Genomic DNA, 19,941 nt, shown 5'->3' on the forward strand with positions numbered 1-19,941 from the left:
ATTAACTCACATAATAGCTATTAATTGTATTTCCTCCAAGGAGCAAAAGGGCATATACGGTCAATGCCATAGTAACACTGTAGTATGTTATACTAAAATATTAATAAATATAGGTTGGTTCAGTCTTTTCTGAGTCCATAGATTGGAAGCGGATTGAGGAAGGACGCTAGCGGACCACAGAGCTGAGCCACCACACAGAAGAAATCTTTTTTTCTTTCTTTTTTTTTTTTTTGGAGATGGAGTTTCACTCTCTTGTTGGCCAGGCTGGAGTGCAATGGCGTGATCTCGGCTCACTGCAACCTCCACCTCCCGGGTTCAAGCGATTCTTCTGCCTCAGCCTCCCGAGTAGCTGGGATTACAGTCGTGAGCCACCATGCCGGGCCATTTTTGTATTTTTAGTAGAAACAGGGTTTGAACACGTTGGCGAGGCTGGTCTCAAATTCCTGACCGCAGGTGATACACCCACCTCTGCCTCTCAAAGTGCTGAGATTACAGGCGTGAGCCACTGTGCGTGGCCAGAAGAAATCTTTATCTTGGTGTGCAGTCTCTGGTGAGGGACAAATGTCATCTCTCTTGGATCTGAATCTGGAAGGATCAAGGCACTGAAGGGATTTTTTTGTTTCAGACAGTCTCCCTCTGTTGCCAGGCTGGAGTGCAGTGGCACGATCTCAGCTCACTGCAACCTCTGCCTCCCTGGCTGAAGTGATTCTCCTGCCTCAGCCTCCCGAGTAGCTGGGACTACAGGCACGCGTCACCACGTCCAGCTAATTTTTGTATTTTTAGTAGAGACAGGGTTTCACCATGTTGGCCAGGATGGTCTCAATCTCTTGACACCATGATCCATCTGCCTTGGCCTCCCAAAGAGCTGGGATTACAGGCGTGAGCCACCATGCCTGGCCTCACTGAAGGGATTTTTTTAATGTCACGTGGCTCTCGCAGGTGTGGTGTGTTTGGGTGCAAGTGGAGATTAGGACTGATGCTTAAAACCAAATGTAAAATTCCAGGTGGTGTTGCTATGGGGAACAGCATTAGGACAATCTGAGTGGTTTCAGTTGCAAGAGTGTGTGTGTACGTGCAAGAACTACAGTTGAGATTCAACTTCTGGCTTTGAGGGTCTCTTTAATAACAGTAATAACAACCTAAGGCAGTTTAACAGTATGGAATGGTTGCCTTTTAGAAAGTAAGCTATGGGCATGGAAGTTCAATCAGTACATTGAAGTTTTTCCTTTATGTCTCATATGGTTAATGGTTTCTGCAGAAAAGGACCAATTGATTTCTTTCTAAAACGTTGCTTCAGGGTGAAGAGACCTTTATAGGTCATGTTTCAACTTACAGAAAATTTTATAGTTCAAATATAAATTACGTTCAATGTGGACTTTGTAATAGAATTGAAGGTTAAGTAAAGTTTCCACTTTCCTTAGGCTGTTTGCAGTGCCCAGCAGGCCCCATGATATTGAGATGGAAGTTATGTTAATGGAGGAGATTGGTCAGGGATGGGCAGAATAAGGAATATGGGCAGCTCAGGCTAATGATATAATGATTGAGATGGAGAAAGAGTGCTAGGCACGGGATAACGCCTGTAATCCCAGTGCTTTGGGAGGCCAAGGCAAGAGGATCGCTTGAGGTCAGGAGAACAACCTGGTCAACAGAGTGAGACCTAATCTGTACCAAAAAAAAAAATTAGTTGGGCATAGTTGTGTGCACCTGTAGTCTCAGCCACTTGGAACGCTGAGGTCAGGGGATCCCTTGAGCCCAGGAGTTTGAGGCTGCAGTGAGCTATAATCACATAACTGTACTCCAGCCTGGGTGATAGGGTGAGGCCCTGACTCAAAAAAAAATTGAGTCAGGAAATAAATTGGAAATCTTAATCCTCCGTACCCAGGAATGTGACCTTATTTGGAAATAGGGTCTTTCTAGGTGTAATCAAGTAATGATGAGTCATACTGGATTGGGGGCTGCTGGTGAGGAGGCAGATGCAACGACTGGTGTCCTTATAAAAGGAGAGAATGAGGGCCGGGCATGGTGGCTCATGCCTGTAATCTCAGCACACTGTGGGAGGGTGAGGCGGGCGGATCACTTGAGGTCAGATCGAGACCAGCCTGGCCAACATGGTGAAACTCCATCTCTACTAAAAACACAAAATTAGCACTGCGTGGTGGTGGGCGCCTGTAATCCCAGCTACTCAGGAGGCTGAGGCGGGAGAATCACCGGAACCTAGGAGGCGGAGGTTACAGTGAGCCAAGATTGTGCCAGTGCACTTCAGCCTGGATGACAGAGGGAAACTCCATCTCAAAAAAATAAAATAAAAGAGGAGAATGTCAGGTGAAGACAGAGACACAGGGAGAAGGCAGCCATGTGATGAGGGAGGAGATTGGAGCGATGCATCTACAAGGAACACCAAGCATTGCCAGCGGCCACCAGAAGCCAGAAGAGGCAAGGAAGTATTCTCTCTTACATGTTTCAGAAGAAGCGAAGCCCGGCCGACACCTTGATTTTGGGCTTCTAGCATCCAGGCCTGCGAGACAATACATTTCTGTTGTTTTCAGCCATATGCGGGGCCCTTGTTGTTGTGGTGGTGTTTTTTTTTTTGGAGATGGAGTTTCACTCTTGTGCCCCAGGCCAGAGTACAATGGCGCGACCTTGGCTCTCTGCAACCTTCTCCTCCCAGGTTCAAGCTATTCTCCTGCCTCAGCCTCCTGAGTAGCTGGGATTACAGGCATGCGCCACCTTGTCCAGCTAATTTTTCTATTTTTAGTAGAGATGGGGTTTCACCATGTTGGCCGGCTGGTCTCAAAATCCTGACCTCAAGTGATCCGCCTGCCTCAGCCTCCCAAAGTGCTGGGATTACAGGCATGAGCCACCGGCCTTGTGGTTATTTTTTTAGACAAGAATCCGCTGTGTCATCCAGGCTGGAGTGCAGTGGTACAATCTCAGCTCCTGCAGCCTCGACCTCCCTGGGCTCAGGTAATTTTCCCATCTCAGCCTCCAAGTAGCTGGGACTACACGCTTGGCTAATTTTTGTATTTTTTGTAGAGATGGGGTCTTGCTGTGTTGCCCAGGCTGGTCTCAAACTCCTTGGGCTCAAGCCATCTGCCTGCCTTGGCCTCCCAAAGTGCTAGGATTACAGGCATGAGCCACTATCCCTGGCCACCCTTGTTAAAAAATAAAGAATTTCAAGATGGTGATGGCAGATTATTAAACCACAGTGGGGACTCTTCTGTGTCCCTGTGGGACTGTCCAGGTTGCAAGCCCATGAAGCCGGCCCTGGCTGCTGGGTTCTTGGAGTGCTGGACCTCCCATGGCATGTGGCAAGGAGTTGTCATGGGTTCTCACGACATATGATGATCAACTACGGGAGACCCAAAGACCACTCAGTCCTTTTTCCGACGAATGGCTGTGTGTGTCACACTAGCAACAAACAGAACCGCAAGAGCTCCTGTGACAATGCTGAGCCCGATCACTGCACCTTGCAGAGCAGATGCCGTCTGTACCTCCGCTCCTGTTAAGAAACCAGAGGGTTTTTAATTGCCTGATTATTAAGAGGCTCTTCTGGCTGCTCCTGGTTTCCTGGGAAGTTTCCCATCTAGCCGCTAGTGAGTATTCATTATGGAAATGAAATGTACATTTAACCCAAGAAAATGCTCACTCTAGAGAAATCTCATAGGGCAAGTCGTTGAAAGCTGATTTACTAAATGACCTCTTCGCCAAATGATCCATTTGCCTAATGACCACTTTGCCAAATGATCAATTTGCTGAAAGCCAATTCGCTGAAAATCTGTTTGTGGGATGTCCTGCTTATCAGTAACTGACAGTCAGACGCAGCTTATCCCAGGCTCCCAGTGGGATGTGGGACAGGGGAGGGGCTACAAAATAGTTGTAGCAAAACTCCAAAACTTAAAAAGAAGAAAAATCCTCCATAATTTGGTGAATTGGTCATTCATTTAATTAGTCTTCTATAAAAGGGACTGCTTTCTGTATGCTCACAAGGAGATCATGGGCAGTGGCTTACAAGAAGAGAAAGGATGTATATCACCCCAGCCCTCCCCTCTTTTCCTTTTTTTTTTTTTAAGGCAGGAATCGGAGTGCCGTAGCACAATCACAGCTTACTGCAGCCTCAAACTCCTGGGTTCCAGCGATCTTCCCGCCTCAGCCTCCCCAGTAGCTGGGACTACAGGCATGTGACACTACACCCAGCTAATTTATTGTAGAGACAGGGTCTCACTATGTTGCCCAGGCTGGTCTCAAGCTCCTGGCCCCAAGTGATCTTCCTTCCTCGTCCTCCCAAAGTCCTGGGATTACAAGTATGAGCCACTGTGCCCAGCCCATTACTCCTTTTTGCATGTAATTGCTTTAAGTGCTCGTTAGATCACTGGACAGTATCCAAGTCTCTCCTGGCAAAAGGAAAGATAGCCAGTGTTTGTAAACAACCCTCAAAAGAAGGCAACAGCAAATTCTGAGATGATTTTATTCTTCCTTTGTATCACCCAGATTGAAGGGGTTTGAAGTCTTGAGAATTTGCAGTCTTGTTTCAGACTCTCCCCTCTCCTTTTTTCAGCATCGAGGGAACAGCAGGGTTTTGCTCCTCCCCTATGAACAGCTTTCTGTGCTGTTGAAGGAGGGCTGATTTCTATATCTGGAAGGGGCATCTTGGGGGCAGACCGTACACAGTGATTTCCTTAGGACCGGAAGGATTACAGCCCGACTTTCTCTATAGAGCACCTTCCCTTTGCCTAAAAGGCACTATGTAAAATGTTACCAGCAGGTCGAGGGATTCTCTACCTCCCGTGCTATCTGTTTGGAGCTGTTGGCATCTTGTTCTTGGGGCTCCAAAGCTGCTGGGAAACAGGATTGTTCTGCTTGAATTCCCTCCTCCCCACCATGAGACCCCTTTTTGATTCTTTTCTACCTCAGGACAGAGCAGACTCTGCTGACAGTTTTCTGGCAGCTGCTTTTGTGTCTCACCTGGCTGCTGGTCATAAGAGTTCATGAGCATTTCCTGGGTGACTGCCAGGGAGCCGTTGTGGGTTTGGGGGTGACTCCCAGGAGCTTACACATGAATGGGTAGATGTGGATGCTGTTAAAAGTCGTGGCCAGGCGATTCCTCTTGAAATCTGGCCCAAAAGCTCTGAATATGGTCTTCATATCCATGAGGACATTATCAAAGCCATGGCTGCCTTTGTTGAAACACGTAATAATTCTCTGAAAAATAATATCAATAAAAAAGCCATTTTAGATTCCAATCCCCTGAAAGAAAACTGTCCCTTAGTTAATGTCATGCTTGTTGGATCCATGAAGTCTTTGAGAATTTAAACTACAAGGACACTGCTCTCTGTGGTGGTGGAGAGAATACCAAGGATTTAAAGGTCTTTAAGAAAGAGAATGTAGAAAGCGTACCCATTGGAAACAGCAAGATGATGATAATCGTACTGACAGTAATAATAAGCTCAAATATATAGAGCTTACTATGTATCATGAATTGTTTTGAATGCTTCATAAATGTATGTTCCCTCCCTTACCCTCATGGCAGCCCAGTAAAGGCGCCGTTCCCCATTTTACAGCTGGGGAAACTGAGTTACAGAGCTTGTCTGCACTGAGTCATCAGGAGTAAATGCTAGATCAGGTAATTGAACCCAAGCAATCTGGTTCCAGAGCCAAATAGATGTATTTTTTATGGTATAAAAACATATACATACATTTTTAGGGGAAGGGTGGGGGTAGGATGGGATGAGGATTCTGGGTAATTGCTTGGTAAATGCCAAATACCTTTCTTGTCTGTCCCTCTTTTCAAATGATAAAGTAATGTCAATTGCAACACTTTTTTGTTTTTGAGACAAGGTCTAGCTGGAGTACAGTGATGCAGTCATAGCCCACTGCAGCCTCAAATTCCTGGGCTCAAGTGATCCACCCACATCAGCTTCCCAAGTAGTTGGGACTGCAGGCCCACACTACTATGCCCAGCTAATTATTTTAATTTTTGTAGAGATGGCAGGTGGCGGTGGGGGATGGGGGCAGTTTTGCCATGTTGCCCAGGCTGGTCTCAAACTCTTGACCTCAAGTGAACCTCCTGCCTCAGCCCCACAAAGCTCTGGAATTATAGGTGTGAGCCACTGTGGCTGGCTACAATACTATTTATTTATATTTTAGACCAACAGATATTCTAGCCTATAAGAAATGTGATGCTCTCTGTACATTGAAGAGTTGGTCTAATATTTGTCCTGGTGGATAAAGAAATTGCCTGTCTGCTCCGCTCTGGTTAAGAAACCAGTCCGACTGTCTCTGCGGCTATGGAGCATTCCATCAAGAATGAAAGCCCTCGGCCAGGCACGTTGGCTCACACCTGTAATACCAGCGCTTTGGGAGGCTGAGGCAGGTGGATCACTTGAAGTCAGGAGTTCGACACCAGCATGGCCAACATGGTGAAACCCTGTCTCTACAAAAAATAGAAAAATTAGCTGGGCCTGGTGATGCGTGCCTGTAATCCCAGCTACTCAGGAGACTGAGGCAGGAGAATCACTTGAACCTGGCAGGCAGAGGTTGCAGTGGGGAGCTGAGATCACACCACTGCATCCCAGCCTGGGTGACAGAGCGAGACTCTCTCAAAAAAAAAAAAAAAAAAGAATGAATATCCTCATGATGGCCTCAAGCACATTGGTCCCTGAAGAGAGTCAAGGAAGGCCCACTTTACTCTGCACTACAAAGCAGGCAGGTGGACAGGAATCTGAGAAGTGGATTCCGTGAGAGGCATTGACCCAAAGGATTTTCTGCCTAATGGTCGGTTCAGCAGAAGATTAAACTGAGCACAGCATCCTGTTCCCTCAAACTATCTGGTTGGTCAGTGGGGAATGTTCTTGTCTCGTTAAATGTCCTCATGCTACTGTCAAGATATCCTGTTACAAAATATCATAAACCAGGTCTACAAATAGGCCGGGTGACTGTGGAATTTCTCCTTGGCAAGGCCTTAGCTATGGGCGTGGGATTGGCGTGCAGTAATCACAGGGTTCCGGGCCACTTGAGGGATAAAATATGCCTTAGGTGATAAACTGTTGTATTTTAATGTGAATATTTCCACCAACATTAAACAGTAACCCCTTGAGTTTTCTCATACCTGTTACACTCTGGAGTTGCAACAAGCTAACATGAAGCAAGTTGCAAACACAATTATCGCATTTGGCTCCTATTCACAGCAAGGGTTCTTCAAGCTGTACCTGGGGCAGTCTTCCCTCACATGAGGTTTATAGCATCATTTATTTCATTATGTATTTTTTGAGATGGAGTTTCGCTGTGTCGCCCAGGCTGGAGTGCAATGGTGAGATCTTGGCTCACTGCAACCTCTGCCCCCCCCGGGGTTCAAGCGATTCTCCTGCCTCAGCTTCCCGAGTAGCTGGGATTATAGTCACCCGCCACCACGCCTGGCTAATTTTTGTATTTTTAGTAGAGACGGGGTTTCACCATGTTGACCGGGCTGGTCTCAAACTCCTGACCTCAGGTGATCCACCCGCCTCAGCCTCCCAAAGTGTTGGGATTACTGGCGTGAGCCACGGTGCCCGGCTATAGCATCATTTAAGCTTTGTTTCTGCCATGAATTGTTAGTTGGTAGTTAACAAAATATAGACCACCTCATTTGTGTCTCACAGTTAGCATTGGTTTTTGTGTTTTCTTTAGGCTTGTTTTTTTAATTGTTTTTAAAATTGTGAAACAGGGTCTTGTTCTGTTGCTGAGGCCAGAGTGCAGTGATGCAATCTTGGCTCACTGCAGCCTCAACCTCCTGGGCTCAAGCAATCCTCCCACTTTAGCCTCCTGAGTAGCTGGGACTACAAACACGAGCCACCACCGCTGGCTAATTTTTGATTTTTTTTTTTTGGAATGGAGTTTCGCTCTGTCGCCCAGCAGGTTGGAGTGCAGTGGCATAATCTCGGCTTACTGCAACCTCCACCTCTTGGGTTTGAGCGATTCTCCTGCCTCAGCCTCGGCACCCACCACCATGCCTGGCTAATTTTAAAAAAATATTTTTAGTAGTGACAGGGTTTCACCATGTTGGCCAGGCTGGTCTTGAACTCCTGACCTCAAGTGATCCACCTACCTCAGCCTCCCAAAGTGCTGGGATTACAGGCGTGAGCCACCACGCCAAGCCTAATTTTTAAATTTTTTGTAGAGACCAGGTTTTGCCATATTGTCTAGGCTGGTCTTGAACTCCTGGGCTCAAGTGATCCTCCTGTCTTGGCCTCTCACAGTGCTGGGATTACAGGCATGGCCTTTATGCCTGGCCCTTAAAGCTGCTTTTTAATAACAGCCTTACTGAAATATAATTCACATACCATACAATTTACCCATTTAAAGTGTACAATTTGGCCGGGCATGGTGGTTCACATTTGTAATCCTAGCACTTTGGGAGGCTGAGATGGGAGGATCGCTTGAACCCAAGAGTTTGAGATGAGCCCGAGCAACATGGCAAAACCCTGTCTCAACGAAAAATACAAAAAATTTAGCTGGGCATGGTGGGTGTGTCTGTAGTCCCAGCTACTCAGGAGGCTGAAGTGGGAGGATGGTTTGAGCCCGGGAGGTGGAGGGTGCAGTGAGTTGAGATTGCACCACTGCACTCCAGCCTGGGCAACAGAGCCAGACCCTGTCTCTAAATAAATAAATAAAGTGTATAATTCAGTGGTTTTTAATATATTCACAGAGTTGTGCAGCCATCACCACCATCAGTTTTAGAAATTTTAATTACCCCAGAAGAAACCCTGTATCCATTAGCAGTCACCTCTTATTTCCCCCTGACTATCCCCACCCCTGGCTCCTGGCAACCATTAATCTACTTTGTTTCTTTGGATTTTCATATTCTGGGCATATATATATACATATGTGTATATATATGTGTATATATATGTGTGTATATATATGTATATATGTGTGTATATATGTGTGTATATATATGTGTGTATATATATGTGTATATATATGTGTATATATATGTGTGTATATATATGTGTATATATATATGTGTGTGTGTTATATATATATATATAAATAGAATCATCTAATATTTGTCTGGCTTCTTTCACTTAGCCTAATGGTTTCAAAGTGTATCCAGGTTGTAGCATGAATCAGCCCTTCATTCCATATTTTGGCTGATTAATTTTCCATCACACTGGTGGACTGTACTTGTTTGCCCATTCACCTGTTGTTGATAGACATTTGTGTTGTTGCCACCTTTTGACAATTATGAATAATTTTGCTACAGGCATCTGTGTGTGTCTCTGTAGGAACGGGCTTGCATATTTTTTGATATGGGCAAATGAGAACCAGTGGCAGGAGGCCTTTGTGGTGAATTTTTTTGTGATCTTTGTGTACTCTGTATAATGATCAGCCACGCAGGCTTGGGGGCATCACTTAACCTTACATTTCTTTCTTTTTTTTAAGATAGGGTATCTCTCTCTGCCACCCAGGCCAGAGTTCAGTTGATGCAGGGCAGGGGAGCCCCCAAGTGGAGCCTAGTGTGTCCGGAACTGGTGGGTTCTTGGTCTCACTGACTTCAAGAATGAAGCCGTGGACCCTCGCGGTGAGTGTCACAGCTCTTAAAGGTGGCATGTCCAGACTTTTTTCCTTCTGATGCTCGGATGTGTTCAGAGTTTCTTCCTTCTGGTGTGTTCCTGGTCTTGCTGGCTTCAGGAGTGAAGCTGCAGACCTTCAAGTTGAGTGTTACAGCTCTTAAGGCTGCGTGTCTGGAGTTGTTTGTTCCTCCTGGTGGGTTCATAGTCTCACTGGCTTCAGGAGTGAAGCTGCAGACCTTCGCAGTGAGTGTTACAGTTCATAAAGGCAGTGTGGACCCAAAGAGTCAGCAGCAGCAAGATTTATTGCAAAGAACAAAAGAACAAAGCTTCCACAGTGTGGAAAGGAACCCCAGCGGGTTGCCACAGCTGGCTGGGGCAGCTTGCTTTTATTCTCTTATCTGGCCCCACCCACATCCTGCTGATTGGTCCATTTTACAGAGAGCCGATTGGTCTGTTTTACAGAGAGCTGATTAGTCCATTTTGACAGGGTGCTGATTGGTGCGTTTACAATCCCTGAGCTAGACACAAAAGTTCTCCAAGTCCCTACTAGATTAGCTAGATACAAAGTGTCCATTGGTGTATTCACAAACCCTCAGCTAGACACAGGGTGCTGATTGGTGTGTTTACAAACCTTGAGCTAGATACAGAGTGCTGACTGGTGTATTTACAATCCCTTAGCTAGACATAAAGGTTCTCCAAGTCCCCACCAGACTCAGGAGCCCAGCTGGCTTCACCAAGTGGATCCCACACTGGGGCCACAGGTGGAGCTACCTGCCAGTCCTGTGCCCAGCCCTGGCACTCCTCAGCCCTTGGGTGGTCGATGGGACTGGGCGCTGTGGAGTAGGGGGCAGTGCTCACTGGGGAGGCTCAGGCCGCGCAGGAGCCCACGGTGGGTTGGGGGGAGGCTCAGGCATGGCGGGCTGCAGGTCCCCAGCCCTGCCCTGTGGAGAGGCAGCTAAGGCCTGGCGAGAAATCGAGCACAGCAACTGCTGGCCCAGGTGCTAAGCCCCTCACTGCCCACGGCCCGCGGGGTCCGCTGGCCGCTCCAAATGTGGGGCCCACGGAGCCCACGCTCACCCGGCACTCGCGCTGGCCCGCAAGCGCCGCGCCCAGCCCCGGTTCCCGCCATCGCCTCTCCCTCTACACCTCCCCACAAGCTGAGGGAGCCGGCTCCAGCCTCGGCCAGCCCAGGAAGGGACTCCCACAGTACAGCAGCGGGCTGAAGGGCTCCTCAAGTGCTGCCACATTGGGAGCCCAGGCAGAGGAGGTGCCAAGAGTGAGCTCCAGGGCTGCCAGCACGCTGTCACCTCTCAATAGCACATGAGGGTTCTTGCCGTTGCCCAGGAAAGAATTCAAGGGCAAGCTGGAGGTATAGAAGAAAACAGCTTTATTGAAGGGGCAGCGTTACAGCCCTGTGACTGCTCCTGTAGGGCAGGGCTACCCTGGAGTCAGAGAGTAGCGGAAGAGAGTTTGCAATCACATTTATACCCACTTTTAATTGCATGCAGATTAAAGGGCAGTTTATGCAGGAATTTCTAGAAAATTGGTAGTAACTTTTGAGTCGTTGGGTCATTGCCAGGGAAAGGGGCAGTAACTCCCGGGTGTCGCCATGGCAATAGTAAACTCACATGGCACACTGGTGGGCATGTCTGATGGAAAGCTGCTTCTGCTCCAGCCCTGTTTTACCTAGTTCTCAGTTTGGTCTGGTGTCCAAGCCCTGCCTGTGAAGTCAAGTCCTGCCTCCTATCTCACAGTGGCGTGATCACGGCTCACTGCAGCCTCAACACCCCGGGGTCAAGCAATTCTCCCACCTCAGCCTCCTGAGTTGCTGGGACCACAGGCACGTGCCACTATGCCCAGCTACGTTTTTTTGCATTTTTTGTAGAGATGGTGTTTCACTGTGTTGCCTAGGCTGGTCTCAAACTCCTGGGCTCAAGCAATCTACCTACCTTAGCCTTCTAAAGTGCTGGGATTAGAGGTGTGAGCCGCTGCACCCAGCCCAACCTTACATTTTTCATCTCAAGTCACTTCTCTCTAGGTTTCAATTTCTTCTTTAGAATGGTGGAACTAAGAGCATCTATTTTATAGGGTTGTTGGGAAGGCAAAATGAAAGAACTGCTGTTCAATGTTTAGTGAAGCGCTATGCACAATTTTGAATAATGAAGTTGGTGTTTATTTTTTATTATTTGTTTATTTATTTTTTAGAGACGGGGCCTTGCTCTGTTGCTCAAGCTGGAGTGCAGTGGTGCAATCACAGCTTACTGCAGCCTTGACCTCCTGGGCTCAAGAAATCCTGCCACCTCAGCCTTCTGAGTAGCTGGGACTACAGGCATGCATCGCCATGTCTGGCTATTTATTTATTCGTTTGCTTTGTAGAGATGGGGGTCTCCCTATGTTGCCCAGGCTGGTCTTGAACTCCTGGCCTTAAGCAGTCCTCCTGTCTTGGCCTCCCAAAGCACTGAGATTACAGGTGTGAACCACCATGGCCAGCCTTATTTTTATTTTTAAATCAGCCTTGTCAAGTTGAATTGGTCATTAATCTTGTATAATGGTAATTTGGGGCAGCATTGATTGGGCAGGGGGTGGGGAACATTTAGGACCCTGTGGGCTACAACTCATAGTGTGTGCACTTATTTTGTTTTGTTTTGTTTTGTTATATTATATTATATTATATTATATTATTTTATATTATTTTTTTGAGACAGGATCTCACTCTGTTGCCTAGACTGGAGTGCAGTAGCATGATCTTGGCTCACTGCAACCTCTGCCTCCCAGGTTCAAGCGATTCTCCTTCCTCAGCCTCCAGAGCAGCTGGAACTACAGATGCATGGCACCACGCCCGGCTAAGTTTTGTATTTTTAGTAGAGATGGGGTTTCACCATGTTGGCCAGGCTGGTCTCAAACTTCTGACCTCAGGTGATATACCTGCCTCAGCCTCCCAAAGTGCTGGGATTATAGGCGTGAGCCACCGTGCCCAGTTGTGAACTTATGTTTGATTTTTGCAGAACCACCCTTCCCTAATGGTTGTCTCCTAGATCCAAGGTAACTTCATTCATTTTAGAATGAACTTACCCCATTGATACTGTAACCAGAGTTGGCATACATCACGATTGGCAGAACTTGGTCATGTTTAGCGAGATGGAAGTGTTCTGGAAACTCCTCCTTCTTGTAGACGTGGAGGTGACGGTGCGCATTCTTCAGTGCCTGGTAAAGGGCTTCCTCTTGCCCCAGCTTGGGTAGGGGCATCCCAAAGCCATCGTAGCCCACAATATCAAACTTAACCAGGTCCCTGAACTTGACATAGTTGGGCAAGGGGATCTTGTTGACATTGGGTCTCTTCTTGACGGTGGTCATCCCATGGTCTCATGTGATGATGACGCTGAGGTGCTCTGCAGGCTGTGCTTCTCTGTGGCTCCCACCAGATACCCGATGGTCCTGCCGATTTGCTGAATCATCAACTTCCTGTTCTCTGCTTCTGGCCCGAATCAATGTCCCACGTTATCTGGCTCTGTGTAGCACAGAGTCACAAAGTCAAATTCTTCCTTGGTGAACCATTTCATGACGGTATCGATGTTCTCCCTCCGGTCTGTCTCATTGCTGTTTGGGTGAGTGTAGGACTCCACCAGGGACCGCTTGACAGCCTCACCGTTGTATTTAGCACCTCCCCTGGAATAGTGGGATGATGTTGCTTTGTTCCCCTGCAAGTACAAGAAGAAAATTCCATCAGGGCCATTTCTCATATCTTTCTCACAATCAGCAAAGCTCGATTGTCTACATCTGCGCCCCAGTCCAAAGACATAGAAAATATGTGGTCTTTGGAGTCAGACAGGGTGGAGTTAGATTCTGGGTTTCCCCAGGATCTCATAGCATCTACAACACTGTTAGTTACAAGATGTGCTATTATTTTATGGGCTACTAAGCAGAAAAATGCTGCCAAGGAGACCGTGACATTCCAGTGATTGTAAGGTGTATTCCAACTTCAGAGATGGCAAAATGAAAAATAATTCCTTAGAATAGAGGGAGACGGTAATTTCTGAGTTGTTTGTGGTGAATCTGTACATGTGTGTTTTTTATATATATACACATATATATACACACACCTATACATGTATATATATGTGTATATATAGACACACCTATACACATACACATATATATATGTGTATATATAGTGGTGCAGTGGTACAATCATAGCTCATTGCACCCTTGAACTCCTGGGCTTAAGCGATCCTCCCACCTCAGCCTCTTGAGTAGCTGGGGCCACAGGCATGTGCCACCATACCTATTTTTTTTTTTTGAGACACGGTCTCACTCTGTCACCTAGGCTGGAGTGCAGTGGCACGATCTCAGCTCACTGCAACCTCTGACTCCTGGGTTCAAGCAATTCTCATGCCTCAGCCTCCCAAGTAGCTGGGATTATAGACACGTGCCACTATGCCCAGCTAAGTTTTATATTTTTAGTTGAGATAGAGTTTTGTCTTGTTGGCCAGGCTGGTTTCGAACCCCTGGGCTGAAGTGATCCACTTGCCTTGGCCTCCCAAAGTGCTGGGATTACATGTGTGAGCCACCGTGCCTAGCCCTAATTTTTTTTTTTTTTTTTTTTAATATTTGTAGAGATGAGGTCTTGCTATGTTGCCCAGGCTGGTCCTGAACTCCTGGGTTCAAGTAATTCTCCTGCCTCAGCCTCTCAAAGTGCTGGGATTACAGGCATGAGACACCGTGCCCAGCTGGTGGTGAGTTTTAAAATTTCCTAGTGTCTAAGTGTTTCTACCTGTAGAATGCCAAAAAGTAGATGGCATCTTTGTGAGGATTAAGCCGGCTAGCTTCTTTTTGTTTGTTGTTGTTGTTGTTGTTTGTTTGTTTTTGATACAGAATTTCTCTCTTTTCACCCAGGCTGGAGTGCAATGGTGTGATCTTGGCTCACTGCAACCTCTGCCTCCTGGATTCAAGTGATTCTCCTGCCTCAGCCTCCCAAGTAGCTGGGATTACAAAGCCAGCTAGCTTTAAGATACAGTGTTGGGCATCACATTTTGGCACGGAGTAGGCACTCTTTTCTTTGCCCCCAGGTGGGACTAAGCCACCACAAGCCTTCCCTGGTGTGTGCAGTGGGTGATAAATGCCTGCCTGCTCAGCACCCACTACCTGGTGGGCTGGGTCACATTACTCTGACTTCCCCTTGAGCTTCAGTCCGCGCCTGGTTCAAGATGTATTGACTCAACCTGAGGATCCAGAGGTGGGATGTGGCTCTGGCCTGGCCAGAGGACCGAGGATGCCGCATGCCATGGCTACAGCAACTGGTTCAGCTTTGGGCTCATGTCCTAGTCATAGCCAATGAGATGTAATCTTGGAATATCTGCTGGGCTGTTGGGAAGGGGACAGGCTGCCCTGCTCATCCCCATTCCTGATGCTGAGGGATCTGAGAAAATCACTTGTAAAATTTGGGGGTGTTTGGAAGAAGGGGAGACTGATGTCTCCTTCTCTCTACAGACATCTGATCGGCTACAGAGCTTGACCGACCTACCCAGAGGCAGAATGATATGGTGGTTAAAAGTGTGCTCTGGGCCGAGATCTTGCCACTGCACTCCAGCCTGGGTGACAGAGTGAGACTCTGTCTCAAAAAAAAAAAATTGCTCTGGGCTGGGCGCGGGGGCTCATGACTGTAATCCCAGCACTTTGGGAGGCTGAGGCAGGAGGATCGCTTGAAGTCAGGAGTTTGGGATCAGACCCTATCTCTAGAAAAATGTTTTTTAAATATTAGCTGGGTTGGTGGTGAATGCCTGTAGTCCCAGCTACTCAGGAGGCTGAGGCAGGAAGATTGCTGGAGCCCGGGAGTTCAAGGCTGCCGTGAGCTATGATCAGGCCACTGCACTCCAGTTTGAGGGACAGAGAGAGACCCCATCTCTCTAAATAACAAAAAAGTGTGCTCTGGCGCCGCACTGCCTGGTTAGATCCTTTCTCCACCACTTAGCTGCATGTTATATACATGCTCTCCTCAGTTTCCTCGTCTGTAACTTGGGGATGGTAATGCTGCCCCATGAAGTGGTTGTGGGGACTAAACGCATGTGGGCACATTGGTAAGTATTCAACAAGCTTGATTTTTCCTGGAGTGGGAGAAAGAGCATGCAGTGAGGTGGCATGGTCAGGTGCACTGGGGCAAGGATTATTTCCTCTGGCTTCTGCCTCCTGGGAGGTACTAAGGATGGATCTGAAATGTGTCTGCAGACCCCAGAGTTGGGGACTACAGAGGGAAATTGAGATCAGGGACCCCAGTCTGGCAGAAATGGCTGCAGCATGGGGCATTGGGTTCCTTCCATCAGAGGCATGGGGTGTGTTGCAGACAGTCATGAAATGTGGCTGAATCTTGCAAGGGAGCCGCGGTCCTAGGGTTGCTGCTTGGGACAAAGACCACTGTCAGTGGAACCTGGTGACCTTCACCCTTCTGTGTCAGGCTGTAGACAGCAAGAGATGGCAGCAGATTACACCCAACAGGAAAAGGGCCATTGCTATCCCACAGGTTGCCATAGGAGGAGATGACATCTCTTCCCTCTCCTCCTCCAGCAGTGTCAGCTGGGGAAGAGGTGGGTGGGTGTGCACAAAACAGTAAACCGCAGACCATGCTTCTTCTCCTCCAGTCTGCTGGGGCCCCGAGAGAGTCTGCAGCCCTTGGCCAGGGACTGGCTGACACAGGAGAACAAAAGACCTCAGGCTGGGATAACATGGTGGTGCAGTTCATCCTCTGGAGCTCCCTGTGAGATCAGACTGGAGCCAGTCTCCAGCTCAGACCACATCTCACTTAGCTCCTTCCCTGCCATATTCTGTTTTCCTTACTCCTATCTCCTGAGAGTTCTTCCTGAATGAATTACATGCACTCAATCCCTGCCTCAGGCTCTGTTTTTAGGGAACTTGACTTAAGACAGATATCTTAGTACTAAATACTTTGCAAGGCTTCAGAAGCTCTGCTGTCCACAGGCAGGTGAGATATTACCTTCCCTACCACCGGGCAGTCATAGTCTAGGATGCGATTCAGCTTTGTGGAAGTGCTTCTCTAAAGAACTTCCCCCAATTTAAGATGATCTTAATTTGCTTACTTGTTTACTGTCCATTTATCTGCTTTAAAATGTGAGCTCCAATTCAGGGGCCATGTCTGGTTGGTTGCCCATTTCCTGGGACCTAGAACGGGCCTAGCTCAGAGCAGGTGCTCACTATTGATGGAATGTATGTTGAAAGAATGCATGAATATCATCTCCTTTTGTGGGTGAAAAACTCATTCTCACTCCTGATTAACTTTCTTTCTTTCTTTCTTTTTTTTTTTTTTAAATGGAGCCATAATCTGTCACCCAGGCTGGAGTGCAATGGTGCAATCTCGGCTTGCTGCAACCTCTGCCTTCTGGATTAAAGCAATTCTCCTGCCTCAGCCTCCCAGGTAGCTGGGATTACAGGTGCATGCCACCACGCCTGGCTAATTTTTTGTATTTTTAATAGAGACAGGGTTTCACCATGTTGGCCAGGCTGGTCTCGAACTCCTGACCTCGTGATCTGCCTGCTTTGGCCTCCCAAAGTCCTGGGATTACAGGCATGAGCCACCGTACCCAGCCACTCTTGATTAACTTGATGGAAATATTTACAGAGATTCTTTCTCTTCTGGATTCTAGCGTCTTATCTGTAACCTCTGCAGGTAATAAATTTTCCTTCCTGATGATGGCATTTCTATGGTTGCTTTCACTTGCAAATCCTCTAATACTTATTTATTCCATTTCTGATTGGCATTAGACATAATTCTCAATTTTTAGTGACAGCACTTTTGTTAACTTACATATAAATCGACTTTGCCTTGAAATGTGACATTGACTAGAAGGATGAAACTTCTAACATGCTGTAGAAGATAGTTTGACTGGCTAATTTATTATTGAGAAGAAGCTAATATTGCCATTATGAGGGACTTAGGTGGCTCTGAAGAACCAGTTGTATTTCTCATATTTGCAATGTTAAATCACAGATATTGTCAACGTGAAATAGTTTCCGTATGCTGTGTTCTCAATACACACCTTTTCCAAAGATATCCCAAGCTGTAGTCTTAGGAAACTGTGATTTTTCTTATTTGGTCTCATAGGAATTTGGGGAGCTATGTGGGATCTCCATAAAATGAGCTCCAGAAAGACACATGTATGCACACACACACACACACACACACACTCACACATGTACCACACCACACTTGACTCTGTTTATTTGGGACCCATGATTATCAGAAGTGCTATTTTCAACAAACACTTCTGAGAAATAATCTGAACACTTAATTGGATGCAAAAGAGTGGGTATTTACTATTCTACCCTTTAATTAGCATAATCAGTGTTTCCAGCAGCAAAAGCAATTGGAAAATCGCTAGTTTTATTAGGTTCATTATTCTCCCTTAGCGTAGTGTGGCATCAGCATGGCTATTATTCTTAAATTGCCTCTTGAAAACAAGGGCTGGTGCTTCTTACAGGCAATTCCTAACTCTTGGGTTTTGTAGAGGGTCCAAAACTCTTTAGAACCTATAATTCCAGGAAAGGCTGCACTTTGGTTTTACATTTTGTCCAGTCTCTTTGGGTGACAGAATTTATGTCACAAGGTGCACATGTTTGGGGGAGGCTCATGGACATCCCATCGCGGTTGTGTTTTGGTAGGAAGTACGTGCAGTTAAGGGGAAGGAGTTAGTTACTTACCTAGGGAACAATTGGGTAGAAAGAGATGGACTCCCTGTATTTGAAATTCAGAACTCAAGCTTGGCTCTAAGTGTTTCCTTGCTTTGCTGTGCTCCAGGGGAGTCACTGAGCAGAAGGGAGAGTTGCCTGAGATTCTTCAAAGCCCCAGCCCTTTTGGAGGTTACATTGTTATTCTCAGAGCCTTTATGATGCATAATAAAGACCTAGCTTGGACCAATAATTGGATGAGTTATCTTGCTATTAACATTCTTTTAGGAAGAAGTTGCTGGTCCCATCTTGCTCACAATTCTCCAAAGTTTGAATGTTATTTTCCAGGAGACTTAGCTTGCACTGAGAGCTGCCCTCCCACCCTCTCTCCGAATTTCCTCTTGGGAGTAGCCTAACAAGGTGCTGTCACAGACCCTTGCCAGCCACGATGACCCCAGCCAGACCATCCCTCTGCTGTTTCACTCTTTGATACTCTCTGGAGCTCTCTGGGGAGGGGTGAGACCTGCCGTCTGGTTTGTATGGTTTGCCCAGGTCTTGCAGTCATGGCTGGCTGCCTCTCTCTGAGGACTGAGACTCCTGAACTTGGTGAAATACCTCAGCCATCGATCGTGTTGAATTATCGGGGACACTCATTTAAAATCCGAGCCTGTTCCAGATGGACTCTCTCTCTTTCTGCCCTGAACGTGAGAGAAGCCCTGCTGGACGGTGGAGATGCTGGTGGGTTGTGAGCAATGGATGGAAAGGCTGCCGGGAATCCCATCTTTCCAGCATCATCTGCCAAGGCACATCAGTTCCTGGGTATCTTGATGGGTTCTGGCAGCATTACTGTCATTGAAGGAAAACATTTTAGCCATATTAAAGGTGAATGCAGCAATCCCCACACAGGCTGCCTGGAAGGGAGGCGGGACAAGGGTAGGTTTTCTCTGTGATGGACAGGAGGCAGGCGGCCCTCCCACAGCCCTGGTGGCAATGCAGATGTGTCTCCAAAGGCACTGGGGGCCAGCTGGAGTGCTGTGCCGAGGCGGGTTCACCCGAGCCGTGGGTTCGCTCTGATTGCAGCGGTTTCCCGCCAGCTCCCTGGAGAGCTGGCAGATGGCCCAGCCCCACAGCAGGAGCCACGAATGGCAGAACAAGATACAACAATTTGATATCCACTTGCCAGACGAGCCGGGTGTCGTCAGTCGCCTGGCTCTGTGCCCAACCTCTTTTTGCATAAACACTTATGAGTTCAGCCAAGAGGAAAAGCACTCTGATTATGAATTGAGCAGAAGGAAACAAAGTTCTGCAGATAAACACCAATGAGACAAAAAACCATGAATAAGAAAAATGACAGAAAAGGAGAACCTTCCCAGAAGCCTCCTGCCAGTGAACGGCCACCAGAGCAAGAGCATGGAGGCCCTGGGTTTTGAACTGTGAGATAAGGAAGATGATGAAAACCTCCCTAGCAGCCAGACAAGCACAAGATTCCTGTGAAATCCAGGTCTAAGTGTTTTGACCACAGAAGTAATATTATGTCATAGGTGAGAGCTGTGAGTTGCTGAACCCAAAGTGAGTTCAAATCCAGGTTCTGCCTCCTGCAACCTGTGTGACTTTGAGAAGTTCCAGCACCGCTTTGTGCCTCAGTTTTCTCATCTGTTAAATGGGCAGAATCATAGCTCCTGCCTCAGAGTTGTTGTAAATTAATACATGTAAAGCACTG

General features: G+C 47.2%; 1 protein-coding gene across 1 annotated transcript; it reads right to left on the bottom strand.

The window, feature by feature from the left end:
• Positions 1 to 4,983: 4,983 nt before the first annotated feature.
• Positions 4,984 to 18,624, bottom strand: LOC129527542 (ectonucleotide pyrophosphatase/phosphodiesterase family member 7-like). Its single transcript, XM_055365253.2, has 3 exons — positions 18,255 to 18,624; positions 12,621 to 13,246; positions 4,984 to 5,199 (listed from the first exon to the last, which is right to left on the bottom strand). The coding sequence occupies exons 2-3, from the start codon at positions 12,900 to 12,902 to the stop codon at positions 4,984 to 4,986; spliced, it is 498 nt and encodes a 165-aa protein (XP_055221228.2). The 5' UTR covers positions 12,903 to 13,246; positions 18,255 to 18,624.
• Between the last annotated feature and the right edge of the window lie 1,317 nt (positions 18,625 to 19,941).

Source organism: Gorilla gorilla, chromosome 18 (assembly GCF_029281585.2).
Source record: "Gorilla gorilla gorilla isolate KB3781 chromosome 18, NHGRI_mGorGor1-v2.1_pri, whole genome shotgun sequence".
Classification (NCBI taxonomy): domain Eukaryota; kingdom Metazoa; phylum Chordata; class Mammalia; order Primates; family Hominidae; genus Gorilla; species Gorilla gorilla.

Excerpts from the sequence above, each read along its gene's own strand:
- LOC129527542 (XM_055365253.2), bottom strand. The coding sequence starts at position 12,902 with ATGACCACCGTCAAGAAGAGACCCAATGTCAACAAGATCCCCTTGCCC. Across the intron at positions 5,200-12,620 it reads CTGGTTACAGTATCAATGGG|AGAATTATTACGTGTTTCAA; the intron begins GTAAGTTCATTC and ends ATTATTTTTCAG.